The sequence below is a fragment of the Prosopis cineraria genome, unplaced genomic scaffold, assembly GCF_029017545.1.
Source record: "Prosopis cineraria cultivar Desert tree isolate PC_DT_omini unplaced genomic scaffold, ASM2901754v1 PC11, whole genome shotgun sequence".
In the NCBI taxonomy this organism is placed as follows: Eukaryota; Viridiplantae; Streptophyta; class Magnoliopsida; order Fabales; family Fabaceae; genus Prosopis; species Prosopis cineraria.
This window is the reverse complement of record NW_026555342.1, coordinates 12,164,845-12,187,601: the sequence shown is the minus strand read 5'-3', so window position 1 is coordinate 12,187,601 and position 22,757 is coordinate 12,164,845. Positions and strand designations below refer to the sequence as shown.

At 30.9% G+C, this 22,757-nt stretch overlaps 1 protein-coding gene across 1 annotated transcript; it reads right to left on the bottom strand.

The window, feature by feature from the left end:
• Positions 1 to 13,329: 13,329 nt before the first annotated feature.
• LOC129286935 (L-ascorbate oxidase homolog) lies at positions 13,330 to 16,873 on the bottom strand. Its single transcript, XM_054923043.1, has 8 exons — positions 16,496 to 16,873; positions 16,220 to 16,329; positions 15,807 to 16,077; positions 15,587 to 15,689; positions 15,161 to 15,506; positions 13,975 to 14,343; positions 13,801 to 13,879; positions 13,330 to 13,719 (listed from the first exon to the last, which is right to left on the bottom strand). The coding sequence occupies exons 1-8, from the start codon at positions 16,649 to 16,651 to the stop codon at positions 13,507 to 13,509; spliced, it is 1,647 nt and encodes a 548-aa protein (XP_054779018.1). The 5' UTR covers positions 16,652 to 16,873; the 3' UTR covers positions 13,330 to 13,506.
• Positions 16,874 to 22,757: the final 5,884 nt, after the last annotated feature.

The following is a 22,757-nucleotide window of genomic DNA, read 5'->3' as shown; positions in this document are numbered from 1 at the left end:
ACGATATTCCTAAAAGGATGATGATTATAGACATACATACAATTGTAAAAGACTTCCAGAGACCTAAATCTTTTTTCCAACAAATCTCAAGACCTTGAGGATACCAAAAATCTTTGCAAATGGTAGCAGGAGCATATCCCAGCTTACAATTGAAACCCTGTATCCAATGTCCACTAGCAGTTCCTATTCCAATCTGATCCCATTATACAACTGTTGCTACTACTATTTTCATCGAACCATAGAAGCTAATAGATATATATAATTGCGTGTCTGACACCTTTATGTGTAAATCGTTAGTATTAATGTTACTATAGTTGAAATTGGCATTTATAATCAACAACTGATTTGTCATATTAACGATGCCGGACCTTATTTATCAAACATGTTGTATACTAATAAATGTAATCATATGCAAATGGAGACCTTTATATTGTCCTCTGGGTAATATATATATATATATATATATATTAGTGAAGATTATGGCAAATTAAGGTGTATTAAAAATTATTTTTATTTTTCTGTTTTTCAAAATAATATTTTATCTTTTTATTCTTCAAAATACTTTTTAAAACATGTTACCAAATAGATTTTTTTATTTTTTTATTTTGAAAAATAAAAAATTATTCTCAGAATAGGTTTCAATCAGGCTCTTAATTTTTTTTAGGCTATATTCCAATGCCATGGTGTGTCATAATAATGTTTTTTCATTTAATTTGGGCTCTCTCTCTCTCTCTATATATATATATATTCAAACATGCAGGGTGAATGCGCGTGTATAGACACAAGTGAATTAAAGTTACAAAATCATGTCTTCGTATGTTAGTTAGAAGAAACTTTATTTTTCCATAAATAACAACAATTAGTCACAATTGCGTACTTAGAGTAGCCTAATTAAATAGATCATATAGAGCTTAATTAGAGGAAGATCAATAACAAAGGATTGGACATTAACTCAAGGTTGTAGCCCCTTAGTAAACCCTCCACCATATCCACCACCTGCACTGGCACCACCACCTCCACCCCAACCGCCACCATATCCTCCATTTCCAGATCCAAATCTGCCTCCGCCTCCGAACCCAAAACCACCACCAATGTAGCCGGAAAAGTGGTGAAAGAAGGTCTTGTCTTGGCCAAATCCATAGTAAGGCTGGTGATTCCCAAACTTCCTTGCCGTGATAATGGCAGGAAGAATAAGAAAAGCAAGCAAAAGCAGCTTACAATGAATCATTACTGACATTAGAGAACAGTAACGTATGGGTGATACAAGAGACATGGATTAAGTTATATATATAGTTGTTCAGACCATTGGTTTTGCGGAAAGAAGTTGAAGTCTTATGTGAAGGATTGAATTTTGCGGTTGCTCTATTGTCCTTCATATAGAATCCGTGCTTTGTGCTTCAACATTGCCCTTTTGTTAGGACTCTTTTAGCTTGTTCGGTGAGGTCACCAAAAGAGATCCCATCAAAGTTCTCTGACACCTTAAAACACACAATTTTTCCTTTTATCAAATAATGAATCCAAATCAAACTTTTGCCATCAAATAATTTATTTACATAAAACTAAGAACACACCCAACCGTTACATAGCTAATGCATACTAAAAAAAAAAAATCTGAAGATTTACATTTTCATGAAATCAATTTGAAATAAGCTATTATTTACTGATATTTTAAATAACATGATTTCACACACGCAGCGCATTATTTTATGATGATTAAATCGCCATGTATAACAAACTAATGCCAGTTTACTTGAATATTGATGCTATCATTGCATAAGTTTGCTGGCAATAAAACAAGGATTGAATCGATCCTTTGAAATTCCAATGTCGTACATGAACTTCACAGCAAATTAAAGAAGGCGCATATTCTACCTTCATTTTTATATTTACAAGATCAAACTTATATATAATGTAAAATATGTCGACTTTGTAACTTCAGAGGAATTTCAGACATTGTACTTCAGGATATCTATATTTTATATCCTTCAAAACAAGCCTTCTCATGAATGTCGTCACAACGATCACTAGACATTGTCTAGGACCCCGCCATAACAAACACAAGATATCATAAAATTGGACAAATTAAATAAACCATATCATGTCACATATATACAATAGGACTTAAAAAGTCAATTAACTAATTAAAAGTTGTGAACGAAGAATTGTCTAGGACCCCGCCATTAACAAACACAAGATATCATAAAATTGGACAAATTAAATAAACCATATCATGTCACATATATACAATAGGACTTAAAAAGTCAATTAACTAATTAAAAGTTGTGAACGAAGATGTTATAATTTCCTAGAGTGCTCTGTTAGTATGCATCCGCATTCGGTGCTTATTATTGTTATGAGCACCAAATACTCATTAGGGTTAGGATTGCTCCTAACCCTCCATTTCAACCCAAATTGATCTCTGCTGGTCAATTAAATTAATTTTTAAGTATTTTGAATATTATATTAATTAAAATAAAAAATATAAAAAATTTAATATTAAATTTGGACTCTTTAGAATATATTTAAATGATTAATTTATAAAATTTATAAATTTTTAATATATGAACTGTCCCAGTGTTTATCTGGATAGTCAAATTGTAACATTATAAAATTTTTTAATATTAAATTAAACTTTTAAATTAAATCTATATTAGCCAATTGATAATAAACATATTTATTAAAATTTTAAAAAATTTTATATTATAAATATTATATTAAAAATTTTTAAAAATTAATTTAAATAAACGACATAGATCAATTTATATTGAAATGGAAGGTTAGGATTGCTCTGACCCTAATGAACACGTGCTGCTCATCACAACTGATGAGCACCGAATGCAAATTGCTATCAGTACAGGCTTCTCATGGGCACAGGCTGAGCTGAACTAATTAACGTTAGTACGAGCAGCGTCATATCTATGCTGTTCATCAAGGCTTATACATGTAAAGGTCAAAGACATCGAGAGCTGAAAGCTTGTAGTGTCGGGATGTGGTTTTTGTGTGTCGGGATGTGGTTTTGTGTTGGCTCCTGGCCAAAAAGGAGAGAAAAAACCAATAAAATATCTTTTATTAATCTTATTATATAAATTATAAGAAAGGGAATTAATTACTTGGGCACGAAAGGTCTTAAAGAGATCGTTGAAGATGATATAGGAGTGGCTCTTCTGTTGCTGGCTCTGGGAAATCGGCGGCACAGTCCCATGTTTCCTGGCATGTCGTGGAAGACAACAAATTCAAACTCCGTTTCTAACGTATACAACGCGAAACTAATATTCAGTTTCGTAGGTTTCAATATTCCTTTCTAAGTTTAGTTAATAATAATTGAATATCAAACGTATTTGCCTTTATCAATGAATACTCGCGCACGAGTTCGCCCACCTGAACTGAATCCCTATACATATATATAATAATATAGATGTTTCCAACTTAATTGTTTTAATTTAATTATCAAATTAAAAATAAATTATAATATCATTTCAAGCTTAATTAAACATGCATGTATTTTGACTTGTGTTATGAGCACGAGTTTGAAAAAATTAACCTACTGGGAGAAAGAGCCCATTAATTTTATAAACCTGGTTCATTTGTAAAATTTTCTAATATAAACTAATAACAACCTGTTACTTTTTGAATTTGACTTAGCATTATTAGATGGTTAATAACTACATATATACGCATTAACTTAGCATATACTTTTATTGTTGTTTTATTTTATTATTGTGATCAACAAAAAACTAAGCTGAGGTCCCTATGCAACGTGCTCCCATTTTAAATTTGAAAACTCAACCCAAAAAAACAAAAACGAAAGCTCAAAATTCTAGACAGCGAACGTTTTAAAACGTACAAACAGTGAAACGTATGGCATGCATGTTATTATTTTTATATGAAAAATAATATGTCAAAAAGTAAAAAGAGTTCCCTAAACAAAAAGAGAATATGAAATACTACAATTTAATATGTGTATTGAAGGAAGTTAGTGAATTGACTTTTAGAGATCTGTCAAAAAATGTAATTAAAAAAAAGAGAGAGATCTGTCAAAAAATAAAAGAGTTTCCTAATAAATAAAAAAAAGAGGCGATAGGAGAAATCGTACCAATTGGCTTGGATTGCAGGATGCTGATGATTCATATAATTATAAGATGCGTAGCTCTGTCCAAGAAAGCTGTGGTTCATGGATCCTTCATTTGCTTCCTGATCAACATTCTGTTCACCATAGCTCGACCGCGCGGTCGAATGTATCTCTTCTTTTGTCAAACTTCTCTTTCCTTCTTCCCAACAACATTTCACACACGCACGCACGTGCATATATCCATCACATATATATAAGCTCCAGATTATCATAATTAATGATACGATAATATTCTTAATTTTCCGAAGCTAAGGTTTATGGAAAAAAACAAATTGCACCCGACAAGAGAATCATGCAAAAACTTAATTAGCTGACAGACGCGTCGTTATACTGTTGCCTTTTCCCCTCCTTTTCCTCATGACACTGTCTACATTCTATGTATATGCATTGACACTAACAACATCACATATTGGAACATTACAACATATATATACACATACATTCACAAAAACACTCCCCCCCCCCCCAAACACACATGCGCGCGTGTGTATATTTTTTACGTTCTAAAATAATGACTGTACATACAGTCACATTTATATATATATATATATATATATATATTATGCTTTCAATATATATAAAAAAAGAGTATATATCATATCAACCGGAAGAATTTACAAATATATACATTGAAGCTTTTCCACAAGTAACTGATGTCATAGATGTGTGTACCTTCAATCTCATGCATCTTCATACTCCTGTACATCTGCAGATCAGAATATTTTGACGTATAGACTATGTATAGTTTGCAACACATACTTTTTTTTCAGAAAAAAAGGATTATATTTTTCCTGGAAAGGGAAGAGAGAGAGAGAATCATTTTCAGTGTGGATATACCTGAAGGTGGCTCTTAACATGAGAGATAGTCAGTCCCTTCACATTCATCAGATACAAAATCAACTTTGGTGTTGCCCCCAAATTAGTATTCCAAATCCAATATCAATTAAAGAACAAATCTTTTTAGCACCTAAATCAACACCGATTTGGATTCAGTAGTTTACATGCAGTCACTCAATGAATGTTTCAATTATGGCCGTTGGATTTTTTTTAATATTTAAAAATTATTAAGAAACATTTTTTTCTAAAAAAATTAAAACAATTCTTACAATTAGAACACACTTATGCATGTCGTCCCTCACAAATTTGAGATTTGCATTATTTTCAGTGTATTATATCACAAAATCTTTCGCAACGATTTGATAAAATCAAAGTGCTATTGTTATTAGGTCACATGAAATACTTATTGAGTTAGTGAATTCAAGCTTCTCATCGAGAATGAATAGGCATGTAATTAAAGTGATTCTGCTATAAAGGGTAGGAATCAATGAAAGCAAGGAAGAAAGAATGAACTTAACTGCGTTCTCCACCAAGCCTGTTAACTGCATGCACAAAACATTCATGGAGATCCGGTGTCCAGCGAAGGCGAGGCGCCTTCGATTGAACATACGGCCTAATCTCGAGCGAATTCTGGCTTATCTCCAGCGACGAAGACGCAGCATTGAAAGGCCACCAGCCAAGGCTCACCTGAGAGGGTTCAGAAGCGCTATGATCAGTGTTAACGACAGTGCTAAGAGAGGAAGAGAAGAGCAAGAAATGGAATTCTCAGGCATCTTGTGCGTCTCCATTAATGTCTGGTTTCTTGCTTGCTCTGCGAATGATGATGGGGTATCTGGGAGAAATACAAAAAGAAGCATAAATACTAGCACGACTGTGTGCCAGAAGGAATTTGTCCTTTAAGAGAAGAGCAAGAAATGGAATTCTCAGGCATCTTGTGCGTCTCCATTAATGTCTGGTTTCTTGCTTGCGCTGCGAATGATGATGGGGTATCTGGAGAGATACAAAAGAGAACAATACTAAGCACGACTGTGTGCCAGAAGGAATTTGTCCTTTTGCGCAGCTTTTGTTAGCTTTCAATTGGGTCAGTTATAGTCCTTTGGAGTTTCGATTGATATAAGGAAAAACTTGGGAGACGCGGAATTTTAGAAACCACCGTTTTTTTGTTCAAACATGCCTTCATGATCGGATGAAAATGAAATGAAATGAACTTGGGAATTAAAAATTCCTCTCTATCATATTTCTCATCTCTGATTTTCTTTAGACATTCCCTCCTGTCATTTCCTTATTACCTTCTGTCTCTTAATTTGAATCTCATCATGTATTAATTTAATATGGAATTAAACTCACCCTCATCAAAGATTTTGGTGGAGAAACATGTTTAAGTAGAATGTGTATATATGATATACCCCCTCTATCCTAAATTATGAAATACTTTTAAGACAAATTCAACATCCCAAAATATAAGTCACTTTGACAAAAATAAAGTTTTAGTAATTATATTTTTTTAATATACACTTTTCATATATTCTTTCTTTTTAATATTCTTTTATCAATAAAATATTAAATGAAAGGCATTTTTAAAAATTATATTTTTATCTTGAAAAAATTAGGTAATAAGTGTCTTTAATGAATTTTATTGGTATGTAAGATTTTATCTAAAATATCCTATATTTTGAGATGGAATGAGTATTTTTTTTATTGTGTGTAAGAAAGTAATGTTGTTATGAGGATGTCAACTTCTGTTGATTACATTGTATATTTTTTTTATATGCAGTCATTTAAATTTTGCCCTAAAATTTCTTTTTCAAATCAGTTCGTTTGCTAGCTGTGTAGGGTGATGAGTCATCCAACATGTTCTTAAGGAGAGCCACCTACAGAGATTCCAGTAACTCCATTTTGAGTTTGACTAAAAAATTTCTGTCACATTATGATTTTAAAAGTTATGTATTATTTGCAACTAAACAAGAGAAACTGTCCTGTATTGGTTTTTCGGGGGAAGTGAGAACTTCAGGAAGGAAATCAATTAAAAAAAAATGGAATAGAAAAGTCGTTGGCTTGTGAAGAAGAAACGCGAGTATTTAATCGAAGAGAGGGATCCTTTTTTTTTTTCCCCCACGTTAATGAAAAAAGAGATGGATTTTTCTTAATGCCGTCATGATTTAACCAAGGGAGAGCTGGACAAAAATGTTGTATTTAGTGAGTGTGATTTAAGTCCACTCATTCAATAAATACAATTTAATTATAACAATTAAATTTTATTAATATTTAAAAATTATTAAGATACTTTCTGTCCTTATATATAAGAGGTCTTTAATTTTTTTTTTGTTCCTAAATATAAAATGTTGTCAACATACTCCTCTGATCTTATTTATAAGTCACATTTAACATGTTTTATTAATGTCAAGAAAAACCTTAAAACTTATTAAGTCTGTCTTAAAATTTAATAAGTTCTGAACTTACCCATATTAAATGTACACTTCAATAACATATTTCTTTCTCCATATTCAATGGAGCTAAAAAAATTTATGATAAAAATTTAAGTACGTAACTTATAAATAGGAATAAAAAGTTCTTCTCTCTCTATCTTATAAATAAGATCAAATAGAGTATTTTTTTTTTAATAAATAGACTATTATGCGCTTCTTACATTGAAAAGTAAAAAAAAATGAATACTCTCATTAATTTAGTTTTAAAAAAATTTTAATTTTTATTTACAACAATTAAGGATAAAATTAAAATGTTATTGTATTTTTAAGTAAATAATCTATTTTTATTAGTTTGCATAATTTAATTAAAAATATTTTATATTAAAAATAGAAAGAGTATATTTTTTTTTAAAAAATTAAAATAATTGTTTATGATCGGAACACTTCTGGCATATAAATGTAATGTCCCTTCATAAATTTAAAATTTAATACTTTTTAAATATTATATAAAAATTTTATTAAATAAGTGAACCTAAAAATTAGTGAAGCGTACTTTTCATATATTCTTGGAATAAGTCAAAAAGTGAATAGAGAATGAGGGACGGAAGCAAGTCCTTCTCTCGGTATTTATTCAGACTTCATTTTGGGCATGATTAAGAACTGCCGCTGCACCTGAGAGGATCCCAAAATTGCCAAGGATCGCCGAAACAACCTGCATGCCAGCCAAAATTTTGAATCCATTTCTTGAAAAATTCTTAGGTACGTCATCTCATTTTGCAAGATTTTAAGAGAAAAGTCTAATTCCATGTATACGCCACATATAGTCTAATTCCATGATATCAAACAAAAATATTTCATTTACAAAATAGTGCTACTGTGAGTAGCAGAATAAAGGTTATACGCCACATATACTCTCTCCTGTACCATTATAGAAGCGTTTTTAAATATTTTTTTTATTTTTAATATAAGATACATGATGAGATATTAATTATGCTTTTTTAAGTTATCAATTATGCTTTTTAAATTATCATTATTAAGACTTGTTAATTATAAAACATAATGGAATGTAAACATGAAAATTTTAATAGAAATAAAATAAAAAATTTATTCTATTTTCAAATAAAATTAATAACATAACTATCTATTTTTAATTTCATAAAATAATTAAAATTTTCAAATAAAATTAATAACATAACTATCTATTTTTAATTTCAATAAAATAATTAAAAGTATTTTATAGTAAAGACAAAAAGAAATATAGTATTGAAATGGGACTGACTCAATCCGTTGAAGTGGTGGCCCAGGTTTGGATTTTTTTTTGAAAAAATTAATTTTTAATCCTTAACTTTTAACTTGTAACTTAATCCCTCAACTATAACTTATTTAAACTCAGTCCTTCAGTATTACTCGCTACGATTCAATCCTCAACTTTTATCTTACTTATAACTGGGTCCTTATTTTTAAATATTTTTAAAAAAAATTTCCTTGTCAAATAAAATGAATAAAAGAAATGTTCATATTTTGCTTTAAAATACTCTTCTCTTGCTCTTTGATATGGAATCTAAATTAACATAAAAAAATGGAGCTAAACAAAAGTTGAGAGGTTAGATTAAAAGTGAGTCAAAAGTTAAGGGGCTGAGTCATATACGAGTTATAGTTAAAAAAATTGAGTCGTTGTAAGTCATAGTTGAGGAATTGAGTTATAAATAAGTTAAAAGTTGAAGGATTAAAATATTATTTTTTTTCTTTTTTTTTTAATGAATTGTGACCTGAGAGCGTGAGTCGGATTAACCCAATTAATCTAGTAAGTTGAACAACTCAAGTGGGTTGATGTTTATGTTTTTTTTCCCCTAACACTAACTAAAATACTCCTGTAGTATAGGGTAGGAGAGATTATTTGTTTTGATTATATTTAATTATAAGGCATATCTATAATTTTTGTATTTATTTTTATCCTTTTGCCTCTATTAAATATTGTGACGACTGTGAAATGATGAAGTATTTTATTTGTAAAGTATATATGTTTAATACAGGAAAAGTTAAAAATTTATTAAATTTTATATAGAATTAATTAAGGTTATAATTTTTTTAAATATTAAAAATAACTTATAACTGAAAGAAATAGCACACCAACTTGAACGGGTTAACAACATTTCTTTGTTATGCACAAAAAATTTGTGCCATTCAGTTCAGTGATAAATTTTATGATAATATTGCTGACATTATAATAAGATATGTTAGTTATTAAAAATGTACTTCTTTGATTCTATTTATAAACTGCTTTTAACAATATATTGTATTGAAATAAAAAAACTTTAAATTTTGTGAATTTTGTTACAAAATTTAATAAATTTTTAACTGTATCTCTTAATAGGGACGATGAGAACCTTTTTAAAATATTTTTCCTTATAGGTAGGAAGTTAAAAATGAACATATAAAATAATTAAATATTCTATAAATAAGATTAAAATTAATTTTCTCCATCTACTTTATAAATAAGATTAGAGGAGTATATTGAGTAATCTCAACAACAACAACAACAACAAGCCTTTATCCCACTAGGTGGGGTCGGCTACATGGATTACAAGACGCCATTGTGCTCTATCATTTATCAAGCTTTTAGGAATATTATTAATTAAGAGATCGCGTTCAACAACTTCCAAGAGTGTTCTCTTAGGCCTTCCTCTACCTCTCTTAATCGGACTCAAAGTTATATGTTCCACTCTTCTCACTGGTGCCTCCCTTGGTCTTCTTTGTACATGCCCAAACCATCTCAACCGATTTTCTACCATTTTTTTCTCAATAGGTGCCACCCTCACTTTTTCGCGTACGTGCTCATTTCGAATTTTATCTTTACGTGTATGTTCGCACATCCATCGTAACATTCTCATCTCTGCTACTCCAACTTTATGCTCTTGCTGTCCCGTTAGAGCCCAGCATTCACTACTATATAACATTGCCGGTCTGATAGCAGTGCGATAAAACTTTCCTTTAAGTTTATTAGGCACCTTACGGTCACAAATAACTCCTTTAGCTTTTCTCCAATTAAACCACCCAGCTTGAATTCTATGTGAAATATCTCCACTGATTTCGCCATCATTTTGAATAATGGCTCCCAAATATCTAAACTTTTCCAGTTGAGGTATAATTTGATCTCCCAATTTCACTTCCAAATTATTGTCGAATAGTCCTTTACCAAATTTACAATATAAATATTCCGTCTTACTTCTACTCAGACGAAAACCTTTCGACTCTAATGTCCTCCTCCATAACTCAAGTTTGCAATTAACCTCTTCTCTTGTCTTGCTATGAGAACTATATCATCCGCGAAGAGCATACATTTCGGGATTTCCTCTTGAATATGTTCCGTCAAAACATTTAAAATCAAGTTGAACAAATAAGGACTCAGAGATGATCCCTGATGTAGTCCAATCTTTATAGAAAAATCTTTGTTTGACCACTAGGCGTTCTTATACTAGTTTTTACCCCCTCATACATATCTTGTATGGCTTTAATATAAGCAATCCGTACTCCCTTTTTTTCCAACGCTTTTCAAAGCACTTCTCTTGGTATACGGTCATAAGCTTTTTCCAAATCAATAAAAACCATGTGTAGATCTTTATCTTTACAACGATACTTTTTCATTAATCCCCCTAATAGATAAATCGCCTCTGTAGTTGATCTACCTGACATAAAACCAAATTGATTCTCAGAAATACTTGTCTCCAATCTCAACCTGTGCTCAATTACTTTCTCCCACAATTTCATTATGTGGCTTATGAGTTTAATCCCTCTATAGTTAGTACAATTCTGAATATCTCCTTTATTTTTATAAATAAGAATTAATGTACTTCTCCTCCACTCATCAGGCATTTTCTTGGACCGTAAAATCACATTAAATAACTTAGTTAACCATCTCATCCCTTCTTCACCTAAACATTTCCACGCTTCGATAGATATACAATCAGGTCCGTTGGCTCTACCATTTGCCATTTTCTTAAGAGCTTCCTTTACCTCCTTATCACGTATTATTCGATAGAATGACAAATTTTGTTCTCCTTCACCAGTTACTAAATCCTTCAAGTTACTAGATGAATCCTCTCCATCATTGAAAAGTTTAGAAAAATAAGTCTCCCATCTATTTTTAATTTCATCATCTATAACTAAAATTCTTCCCTCTTCATCCTTAATACACCTTACCTGTTCTAGATCTCTTAATTTTTTTTCCCTACTCTTGACAATCTTATAAATATTTTGCTCTCCTTCCTTCGTCTCAAGGTTCTTATAAAATTCTTCAAAAGCTTTAGAACGAACTTCACCACAGCTCTCTTAGTTTCCTTCTTAACCATACGGTACCTCTCCCGATTTTCCTCATTGTTACACAAATGTATGGCTTTAAAACAATTCTTCTTATACTTGATTTTGTCCTGTACACTATTATTCCACCACCAAGACTCCTTATCTCTCGGACCAGAACCTTTCGATTCTCCCAAAACTACTTTTGCAACCTCCCGTATCTTTTTAACCATATCCTCTCATATGATGTTAGCACTTCCCTGAGAATCCCAAATTCCTTTATCCAAAAGATTTCGCTTGAAAATATCTTGTTTCTCACCTTTTAATTGCCACCACCTAATCCTTGGTGTTACTACTTGTCGACGTTTTTGAATTTTACTCATAATACACACATCAAGGACTAGGACCCTATGTTGTGTCGTTACAGCATCTCTGGGGATTACCTTACAATCTTTACAAAGTCTTCTATCTGTGTTCCTAACCAAAAGAAAATTAATCTGTGACCTTGAGGCTCCACTTTTGTAAGTGATGAGATGCTCATTTCTCTTCTTGAAACAAGTGTTGGCAATCTTAAAATCATACGCCAATGAGAAATCAAGAAGAGTTTGTCCTTCATTGTTTAGCTCTCCAAAACCAAAACCACCATGCACCCTCGCATACTGACTAGCTTCCCTCCCAACATGCCCATTAAAGTCTCCTCCAATAAAAATCTTTTCACTCTGTGGTATGTGTCGAATCAACCCCTCTAGATCCTCCCAAAATAATTCCTTAAGACTGGCTTCTGTCCCGACTTGCGGCGCATAAGCGCTAACAATATTAACAGTCTCACGTCCAATTATCATTTTTAAAGAAATAATTCTGTCTCCAATTCTACTAACTTCTACAACGTTCTTCTTCCACTCCTTATCTATAATGATGCCTACTCCATTGCGTGCACTTACTTTTCCTGTATACCAAAGTTTGAAACCTTGAATATCCTTAGCTTCTTCTCCACGCCATTTTGTTTCTTGCAAGCAAAGGATATTGATTTTCCTTTGAATCATAACCCCTACAACCTCTACAGATTTACAATTTAATGTCCCAACATTCCAAGTACCAAATCTAATTTTGCTCTTATGGACTAACTTCTTTAGCCGCGTGCGTCCAGAATGACGCGGTAGCCCTTGCTCATTTAACACTACATCCGGGCGCCGATGCAGCGGCTCTAACTCACTTATCATTGTACTCGAGCCATGCAACGCGTTACTTACGGGCAATGACCTAGCATTAACATTATAACGTCTATTGTCCATGTTCATGATAGATTCAACAAATTTTTACATTGGCTGTTGATGGCTTAACACAACCCTCCTCCTTTACCCGGGCTTGGGACCGGTTATAAATATAGGTGGAGTTATTTGAGTAATCTCAACACATTAAAGTTGTTAATATTTGAATTAATATTTTATACCCTTTCTAGATCATAATATAGGATATCAATGACAACTTTATGATTTTCTTTAAAAAAATTAGTTGATATCTTAATATTTGAATTTTAATCTTAATCTTTTAATTTTTAGATGATGCTATATGTTGTGGTGGAGATTTTTATTGTTAGACAAGAACATTTTTAATTCAACGATCTGATTTCTGAATATTCGATGAGGTGAAAAGTGGTTCATTGACACAATCACAAAATAGTAGCCGCCGCATTATCATCCAACTAAAATTTGGAGACAGACATTTACGAGTAATAAGCACGAAGGTCAAGATGAGCTCTCTCTCTCTCTCTCTCTCACTCACAGCAGAGTGCTTATTTAATGATGCGTCTACGCTAAATTATAAAGGCCTAGTGTGACGACCTCTTGCCCTCCCACACAGAAGAGCGTTCTTTGGGATTGGATATTCGTCCCTCCACGAGTGAGATGATGTGTACACTCTCACGTACAATTGTTGTCCCAAGTACTGCCTCCCCCAATCCTCTGATCTTATGTTCCACATCCCCACGTTGTCCAGTGCCACGTAGATCGCCGTCCATGATCTCGGGTACACCTGATCATATCCACCACCCGAACACAATAAGCCACCAATGCAATTAATACGATACAATAGCAGTACACAAATGAAGTTCACCTGAGTGGTGCATCTAGCAACAGCGTCTCTCAGATTGTAGCTTGCTCTGCTTGCAGCTGTCCACTGCCCCCCACCGAACCTGTGTATTCATCAATTGCTCATAAAAATGTCTGACATTTTCCTACAGATCACTGTGCAGAAGGCGAAACATGGAAGCGTTTACGTTATACGTACCCGACAACGAAGAAGGAATAGCCATCGAAGTGCCACGACTGGATGGAGTTCTCCCAGTTCTGGAGCACGATTTCCACGAACTCGTGGTAGTTAGCACCCAAAACTGAAGTTTGGAGGTAGGCGTTCCCGCCGGCAGTGGAGTAGGAGGGGATGCTTCCGACGGAGAAAACGCCGGGAATGTTGAAGTAGTCAGCCACCTTGAGAGGGGTGTCCGGTGAGATGTAGGACACGCCGTTAACGGCAAACCTCTGCTTGCCGTTGATGTGAGGAGCAGAGTTAGCGAAGACGATGGTTCGAGTGGGTTTGATCAGACCATAGTGGTATGAACCTTGTGGGTTTGGTCTCGGCCCACTTGCCGTCAGGTTTTGCCTGGTTCCGTCACCGTGTCAGAGAAGGGGACAAACAAAGGATAAATTATAAAGGGAGACAAGCCGCAAGCTCCTGTGCTGCAGCGCAACTCCACAAATTCCATCTTCATTTCTTTTTAAAATTAACTCCAAAAAAAAAAGTACTTTCAAAATCCTGGATTAATATATGGCCAAAAAGAAAGGCTATAGAAGTAACTCTTGTATAATTATCAATATTAATAATAAACTTTTAAATGCAAAGAGGGTCCTGAACAATCTGACTGTTTTTTTTTTTTTTAGTTTTATGCAATTAATTTTTTTACAAATGTAAGCCAGGTTTAAATATTAAAAAAATAAGCTTAGATGTTTAAAAACCTTTTGTGGGAAAGATACGCTATTGAGAGTAGAGATGGGTCGGGCTTAAACTAAGGAGCCTAAACCATAGTTATTAATCATTTAGAACTTCATTAAGAAATTTTCTTGTTGATTTGGACTATACTAACCTGACTTGATCTGAAAATAGAGAGCCTAATGAGATCGGTTTGAATTTAAGGTTGACTAAGTCAAATGTTAGGCCCATTATGTTGCCAACCAGGGAAGGATAACCCGCCATTAACTAGCCATGCAGCTGGAAAATATAATAGCGAATGAAAACTCAAAATCTTTAATTAAAATTCGATCGTTTTCTTTTAGTTCATAGAGCAATAACCATTCATGCATCGTTTCGAATGCTCCAAAATCACAAAACACAGTTGTACACATGGTAGTGTTAGTGGACATTAAGTTCGGAACAAGCAAGCTAATAAAAATGCAAAAGTAGTTTTTGAGGAGTTGAGTACCTGATAGTCAAGGCCTGAGAGAGAGAAGAAGCAATATCAAGGGTAGGTCCTGGAGGAAAAGGACCAGATGGCCTAGTAAGTGAATTGCTGTAGTGAAGAATGGCTGTATTTTTGAGTAGCCTCCTTGTAAATCTGGTAGACACGGCTATGTAGTAGTCTCGGGCAGATTGGTCAGCCGTCACCAGAACTGAGCAGGACTGCCCTAAATGGATGTCAAGTGAAGAATAGATCTGCTGGATTGTATGAGTCCCTTCAACCTCCACAAGCGTCATCTTGTGCCCTTGGATTCTCAAGTTTACAGACGTTGTCAGCCCCACGTTTGATATCCTGAACCTATATGTCTTCCCTACACATCCCATATTCAACATAATATGTGAGGGTGATTGTCTGTGTATATCATCACTTGCAGTTAATGTGTAATCCCACCTTGATCAACAGTGAATGTGTTTTCATTCCACCCACGTCCATTGATAAGCAACCCATCAGGGAAGGGAAGGTTATGGCCATTCTCTAGCATTCTCCTTAGTCTCTACAATATATATATATATATATATATAGCAGAAAGAAACATTTCAGAATAGTGAAGTATCAGGCATGGAAGAGGAAGAAGAGAGAAATAATGCAAAAGGTGTGTTTGGTCATGAACATGGTGGTCTCTCTTGAACCAATCTCCAGCTAGTATGGTGAAGTCGCCTGACGGAGGAGGGAATGGGACAGGAATCCTGGGACGGGACCAGATTCTGATGCTTCCGAACCCTCCAGCAGCTTTGTGCATTTGCAGAGATGGGAAGTAGAAGAAGCTGCCTATCTGATCTTTAATTCTCATAATGTAAGTGAAGTTCTTCCCTGGTGGAATTGGACAGTTTGTTCCATCAACACCATCCTCCCACGAGTTCCTCCTATGCTGTAACCCATTCCTGCACAACTTTCAATCAATTCATTAATTATTCACTCGTATGCCATAAACACAGAATCGGTGCGTTTTTGGGAAGGATAAAACAGGGTATTGCAGAAAGCTCTGTTTCTAGAAATGAGGTACTGCAGCAATATGTGAGGTACCATGAAATGAGGAATGGTTCTCTGAGGTAGTTGTGGACGCGGATGATCAAGTTATCATTTGTGACGGCGTCTATTTGAGGCCCTGGGAATTGGCCATTAATCAAGATCCCCTGCAAGATTCAAACAAAAAGGCACAACCACTTTGAATCCCAGATATTTCAAAAATATATAGAATACCATCATCAATCTGTTCAGCACGGATGACAAGGGGAAAAAAAAAACGTTTCTTTCTTGACAGAAAGCAAATGAAAGAGACAGAGCAATGCAGGTGCTGGCCTGTTGCTTCGCACCCAGAGGGTGGATATCGCCGTACGTGATCCTCCAAGTGAGGAATCTATATGGGTCTTCACAGTGGACGCCATCGACAAGTAATAAAGCAAGAACGAGAAAAGTAATGGCATTGCTAGCTCTCATCATTGTGAATGCGAACATTTCTTTTCTATGTGCATGAAACGCGAAGGGATGAGGGAAGAACTTTAGCTGAACTTCAACTGCCTGGGCAAATAGGTATGAAGTTTGAGCAAAATATGAAACTAAATAAAGATATGTCACACTCTTAATCGTTGTCACTCCCAGAGCTATAAAAGGCTGAAGCTTAATTTGTATGTGCCTTGAAAAACTCCAACTTTTGTTTATGTTTTTAGTGCAGAGAAAGTGCGCAGTGGTTTTGTTTGGGAAAAAGAGAGCAGGGTATAGAATGAGAAATATAATGAGAGGAGTTGGCTGTGGGTTCTTCAGGTAAAGGATCAGTCACATGCTAATGTAATGTGATTGTTGATCAATTTGTATGATTATTTTTCAAGGCAAAGGACCACACTAATTAATGTTATGCGATTAAATAATTTGGGGAAAGAACAGTACCTGTGAAAAATGGGCACAGGTCTCCATGTTCACGGATGGTGGTGTTTAGTGTGATTCCATGGAGTTAATGAAGTGTGTGGCTTATGCGCAACTGACATTTCGCAGTTAATTAGTGACAAATGATGGGGATAAACATAGAATGTTATCCGGGTTTCACGTGATCAGTCATGTTATGACACGGTCAGTTATGCTAACAATCTTGGAAAAATACCAATAAAAACCTCTTGATCAGACTTATTTTAAACCAAAGCCCATGAATTTCTAAAATATCACTGCAATTTAAAAGTTTTAATTTGATATTAATTTTTTTAAAAAAATAACAGAATTGTCTTTTATTTAAATTAATATTAAAACTGTCATATTTTAATTGTTCATTTACCAACAAGTTGTCTTTAGACCATTTAAACACCTAAAATAAAACCAAGTGAAGTACGATAAATAATAACATTCCGTAAGTAAATGAAATAATAATATTTTATAATTAAATGGATTAGTAAAATAGGATAATGAACAAGTAAAATAAGCTATTTTTTACATTAATTTAAATGAGGGTTAATTTTTTTATTTCTCTTAAAAATTTAATATCAAATTAAAATTCTTAAATTGTAGTGATATTTCAAAAATTTAGAGGCTTTAATTGAAAATAAATTTAATCAAGGGGTCTTTATTGATATTTTTTCAATAATCTTCGTCATCAGGATCCTTGTCTTCATGGGACGAACCGGAAAACTAACTAATTACAATAATTAGCTCTATTTAATTATTATAACATGGAAGTTTGGAATTTCCGTCAGAAAAGCTTGTCTGAAAGAATTTTTACTTTTATAGTGATTTGTCACGAGGTATTCTAGTAACTTTTTTAGTTATATACTTTTATATAATAAGTAATTTATATTTTTACATAAAATTTCTAGATAAAATTAATAAGTTTTAAAGTTTACTTTAATTTATTAACTGGAATTTTAATTATTTTAACAGTTAATATTAAGTAAATATTTTCATAGGTATTAAAACTTTAATTAGTTAATTATTTTAACTATGAAAATAATTAAAATAATAAACTTACCACCATGTAATTAGTTATATATTTAACATGTAATTATTTTTTAAAATTTTAATAAATTTATTATATCCAATATTTAATATTATTTTAATTAATAAATGGAATTTAAATAATTAAAATTGTTAAGACACATAACTGTATAATTTTGCCCTTCTTTACAAAGTAAAATTGAAAAAAAAATAATTACTCTAACACTCTCTTATATTAAAAATTTAAAAGGATCTTCAAAATTTATTTTGTATTAAGGACCGAATGAAATATTTTTATACAAAATTAATGATTTTTTTTATAAAAGATAAATTATTTATTGCTTTCTTTTAATATGAAAGAAATATATATTTTTAAAAATGATACTCCCTCCATTAAAAAATATAAGATATTGTTAATTAAATTTTACATTCTAATAAAGTAGTTACCTACTTTCAAACTAATTAAATATTTTTATATTTACTCCTATTAAATACTTTATAATAAATATAAAATCATTCATCAATAGAGATATTTTAAAAAAAGGATAATGATTATACATTAAAAGAATAAAATACCTTACATTTTTTAACATTCAATTCCTCAAAAAATGTCATATATTTTTAAACAAATTGATCACATTTAACAAAATTCAACTTATATAATGGAAGAAAAGTAGGGAAAAGCAGCGCATTATACTACTTTTTTCTTTTTATAAAACTCAGCTTATTATTAGCTCTTGATATAAGACATTTAATAAATTTTCATGGAACATTTGATGGATATAACTTGAGTAAAGATGATGTTGAAAAATTGTAAAAATTTTTAACATCACTCCCTCTTTTTTATAAATATAAGAGTAATTATCATATGTTTTATTGTTTTTTATTATAAATAAAATTAAAATTTCAAGAAGTATTAATTATTTTTTTAAATTGTCCCTCATAAATGGATAATATAATTAAAATAGAGAAAAATAAAATATTAATTACAAGGATATTTTCATCCAAACATTTTAATTTCAGACATAATTATTAGGAGATATAATTATCAAAATTAATTAACTTTTTCAAATTGTGAGTTAGTTACAATTCTCTTACATTTAAAAATGGGGGTAGTAACTAATTTAAATTAATTTCCTTAATTTTAGGAAAGTAATCAATAAGGTCTTGTAAACAGAAATAGGAAGTAATAAATATTAATATGAATGAGAAAAAAACAATTAGTGATAAATTATGGGGATAAACATAGAATATAGTTCGAGTTTCACGTGATTAGTTACACTTATAATAATCATTGTCATGAGGTTCTTGTCTTCATGGGAAAAATAGAAAAACTAACTAATTAGCTCTATTTATTTAAGATAACATTGAAGCTTGGAGCTTGTCACAAAGCATTTTTACGTTTTTTTTTTTTTAATGATTTGCATCAATGTATTCTAGTTACTAGCTTTGCTTCCATCTTATATACTACTCTCTTCATCCTAAATCATAATATAATTTTAAATAAAATCACTCATATTAATAAAATTTATTAAATACACTTTACAATCCTATTTTTCTAAAACAAAAATACAAACTCTCAAAAATACTTTTCATTTAATATTTCATTTGTTAAATAATATTAAGGAGAGATAATACATGAAAAGGAAATATTGAACAAATATCTTTAATAACATCTTATTTTTATTAAAATATTTCATATTTTGAGACGTCAAATCTCCCTTTATAATTTGGAATGGTGGTATTACTTTTTTATTTTTACTTATAAGTTATTTCTACATGTTTCATTAAAATTTAAAAAAATTTTAAAATTTACTAACTCTATTTAAAAATTTAATAAAATTTTAATTTTATTCCTACTAAATATACATACTTTAATAATATATTTTTCTCACCAACATTTAATAGATGGTAAAATGAGAAATTTGTAATAAAAAATTAATGATGTAATTTATAAATAAAATAAAAAAATCTTCTATATTTGTTTTGTAAATAGCATGGGAGGGAGTATAAATTACTGCCCCCAATCCTTAATATCACATTTATTAAGAAATAATAATTATACATTTAAAATTGTTATAAAATATATAACTTTCTAATTTTATCCATATTTTTAATTAATCATCATAATGAATTGTTTATCTATGTTTGAATTTGGATGATAATGAATAAATAAGGATAAAATTGAAAAAATATTAATTAATTTAACTTTATTTTATATTAAAAACTAATAAAATTCTTCAAAAGTTGTCTCTTATTAAGGATAGAAGGAAATATTTTTTAAACAAAATTAATGATTTTTCATAAAAAATAAATTATTAATTGCTTTCTTTTAATTTTTTTATTTTGTCTCAACGTATAAAATGAGAAGTTTCCTATAAGAGAAAATATATTTTTAAAGGTGATTCATTTAATAAATGTTAATTGATTTTTTTTTATTTTTATAGACAATATCAATCATAAAAGAAATTAAGCTACTAAGTAAGAATTTTGAGTTTGATTGGCCAAACTCCATAAGAAGATATTAAACTACAAAGTGAGCATATGCACGATATCAAACATAATGATATTAAAGAAGATTGTTTTTTTTTTTGGCCAAGACTGCAATAAACCAAAAAATACAGCTAATACTAGAAGTTACAAGAAGTCCTTTAAGTTATCAAGAAGGACTTCAACAAAGTGGGATTGATTAATTTTTAGTCATGTGAGTATTGCATTCTTCTTACCTTATTCTTTTGAAATAGAAACTTTTAAATTTGTATTGAATTTATTTTTCTGCATGACAAACTTTAATATTAGTTGTATTGGCGTGGCATATGGCAAATGAAAGGAAGACTCTTGAAGATTTTTTAGAGTTTGAATTGCAAATAAAAGAAGGAAAAAATAAAAAAAATCTTATATATGTATCCATTGGAAGCTCATCACCTATGCCAACTTATAATATATATATATATATATATATATATATATATATGAATCTAGTCATTATTTTCCCTAAACTACATTCATCTATATTTTTATTATTTAATCTATAATTTCTTTCACAGAAATTGAATGCTAGTTTTTTAAATTAAAAAAGATGAATATTTTTGTGAATTTGTGTTTGAATAGAAACCATCTTATTATTAAATTAATTTTAAAAAATCAAATATGTAATATTTTCTATCCAAGACCAAAAAAAAAAAACAAGATAGTTTCTATTTAAAATCAAGTTTCTATTTAAATTTATACTACCTCCATTAATGATAAACTATTTATTAAAAAATTGTAAATTTTACTTTAATAAATATAGAATAAAATTTTTAAATCTAGGTTTTACGCATGATGTGAAAAAGTTGGGATATGTAACAAGTGTTATGAACTACTCTTGAACTTAACTATTTGATATCATATACATTTAAAAATTAGCTTGTTTGGTTAATTTTATAATTTTTTAATTTAATTTAAAAAAATAGATGACAATGAGAATTCACTTTTTTCAGAAATGATACTCTACTTATTAATTGGTTTTTTCACTTTTTCCTTTCTTTCTCTTGCATCTGTTATAAAGCATGACTTTTTTTAAAATATTTTTCAAGGGAATTATAATAAAATTTAATAAGTGATGTCAGAATTTTAATAGTGGTATCAGAGCTCCTCCACTTTTTAAAGATAATTATTTAATTGGACTATTACAATTGTGAAATATTGAATTAAATATTAATATTTTAAACTACACTTTTTTAAATATTTTTTATTTTAAAATATAAAATATTTATTTAAATATTTTTTTAGTTATTGATGTAGGAGGGAATATAATATTTAATTATTTATATGAGTTGTTTAGATCCAAAAGAAGTAAGGGGAAGATGATTTTTTAATAAGTTGTTTGGATTGAGAAAGGATGAGAAAAATGGATTATAGTTAGAATCCAAACGAGAATTTAAATTATTTGGATCAGCAAAATAATCGAGTTAAATCTTACCATGATAGTAATATCCTCAAATATCAACTTATGAGCATGAAAGATCCTTCTTAGAAGCTTCATTATGATTTGAAAACAAAGTCACAATTGCGATACCAATTGTCATGAAAGTATTGATCTTGATTCCAATTGGGAATAATGTTATGAGGCTAAATCTCAACATTAATGGTCACCTCTTCCAACAATGCAAAATTCAAGATGTAATAATCAACGTAAAACTAACCACTATAATTGAATTGTTTGATATCATTCTTATGAATTACAAACTAATTAGAGCTATTCAAAACATTTGGAATTGGATAATTTGTTGCATCTATAATTAGCTTCATAGATGTCTTGACACTGTTCCATATACAATCTTCTAAATGTAGATGCTCAAGAACACGGCATGTAAGAAAAAGATTTTGAGTTGAATGCTTATAAAAGAAGACGACTTGATAGAACTTCAACATCTTTAAGTTTGACGAGATAAATGGAGAAGAGAGTAGTGTATCTATAAGGCTCTTATAAGTTAATTCAACATGTAAATGAGTTAACATTAAGAGTTCACACCCTTCGACATGACCTGTAGAAATTAGTGTTTCAACAATACATGAATTATCCATGTGGCGTACAAGTTTAAACTAGATACTTCTAGAAGGTATTGGAAGTGAGAGAGCCTATTCCATAAAATTGATCAAG

Coding starts and splice junctions, on each gene's coding strand:
- LOC129286935 (XM_054923043.1), bottom strand. CDS start 16,651: ATGTTCGCATTCACAATGATGAGAGCTAGCAATGCCATTACTTTTCTC. Junction 15,690..15,806: donor GGTTCAAGAGAGACCACCAT/GTTCATGACCAA, acceptor TATATATTGTAG/AGACTAAGGAGAATGCTAGA. Junction 13,720..13,800: donor TTGCTAGATGCACCACTCAG/GTGAACTTCATT, acceptor GGATATGATCAG/GTGTACCCGAGATCATGGAC.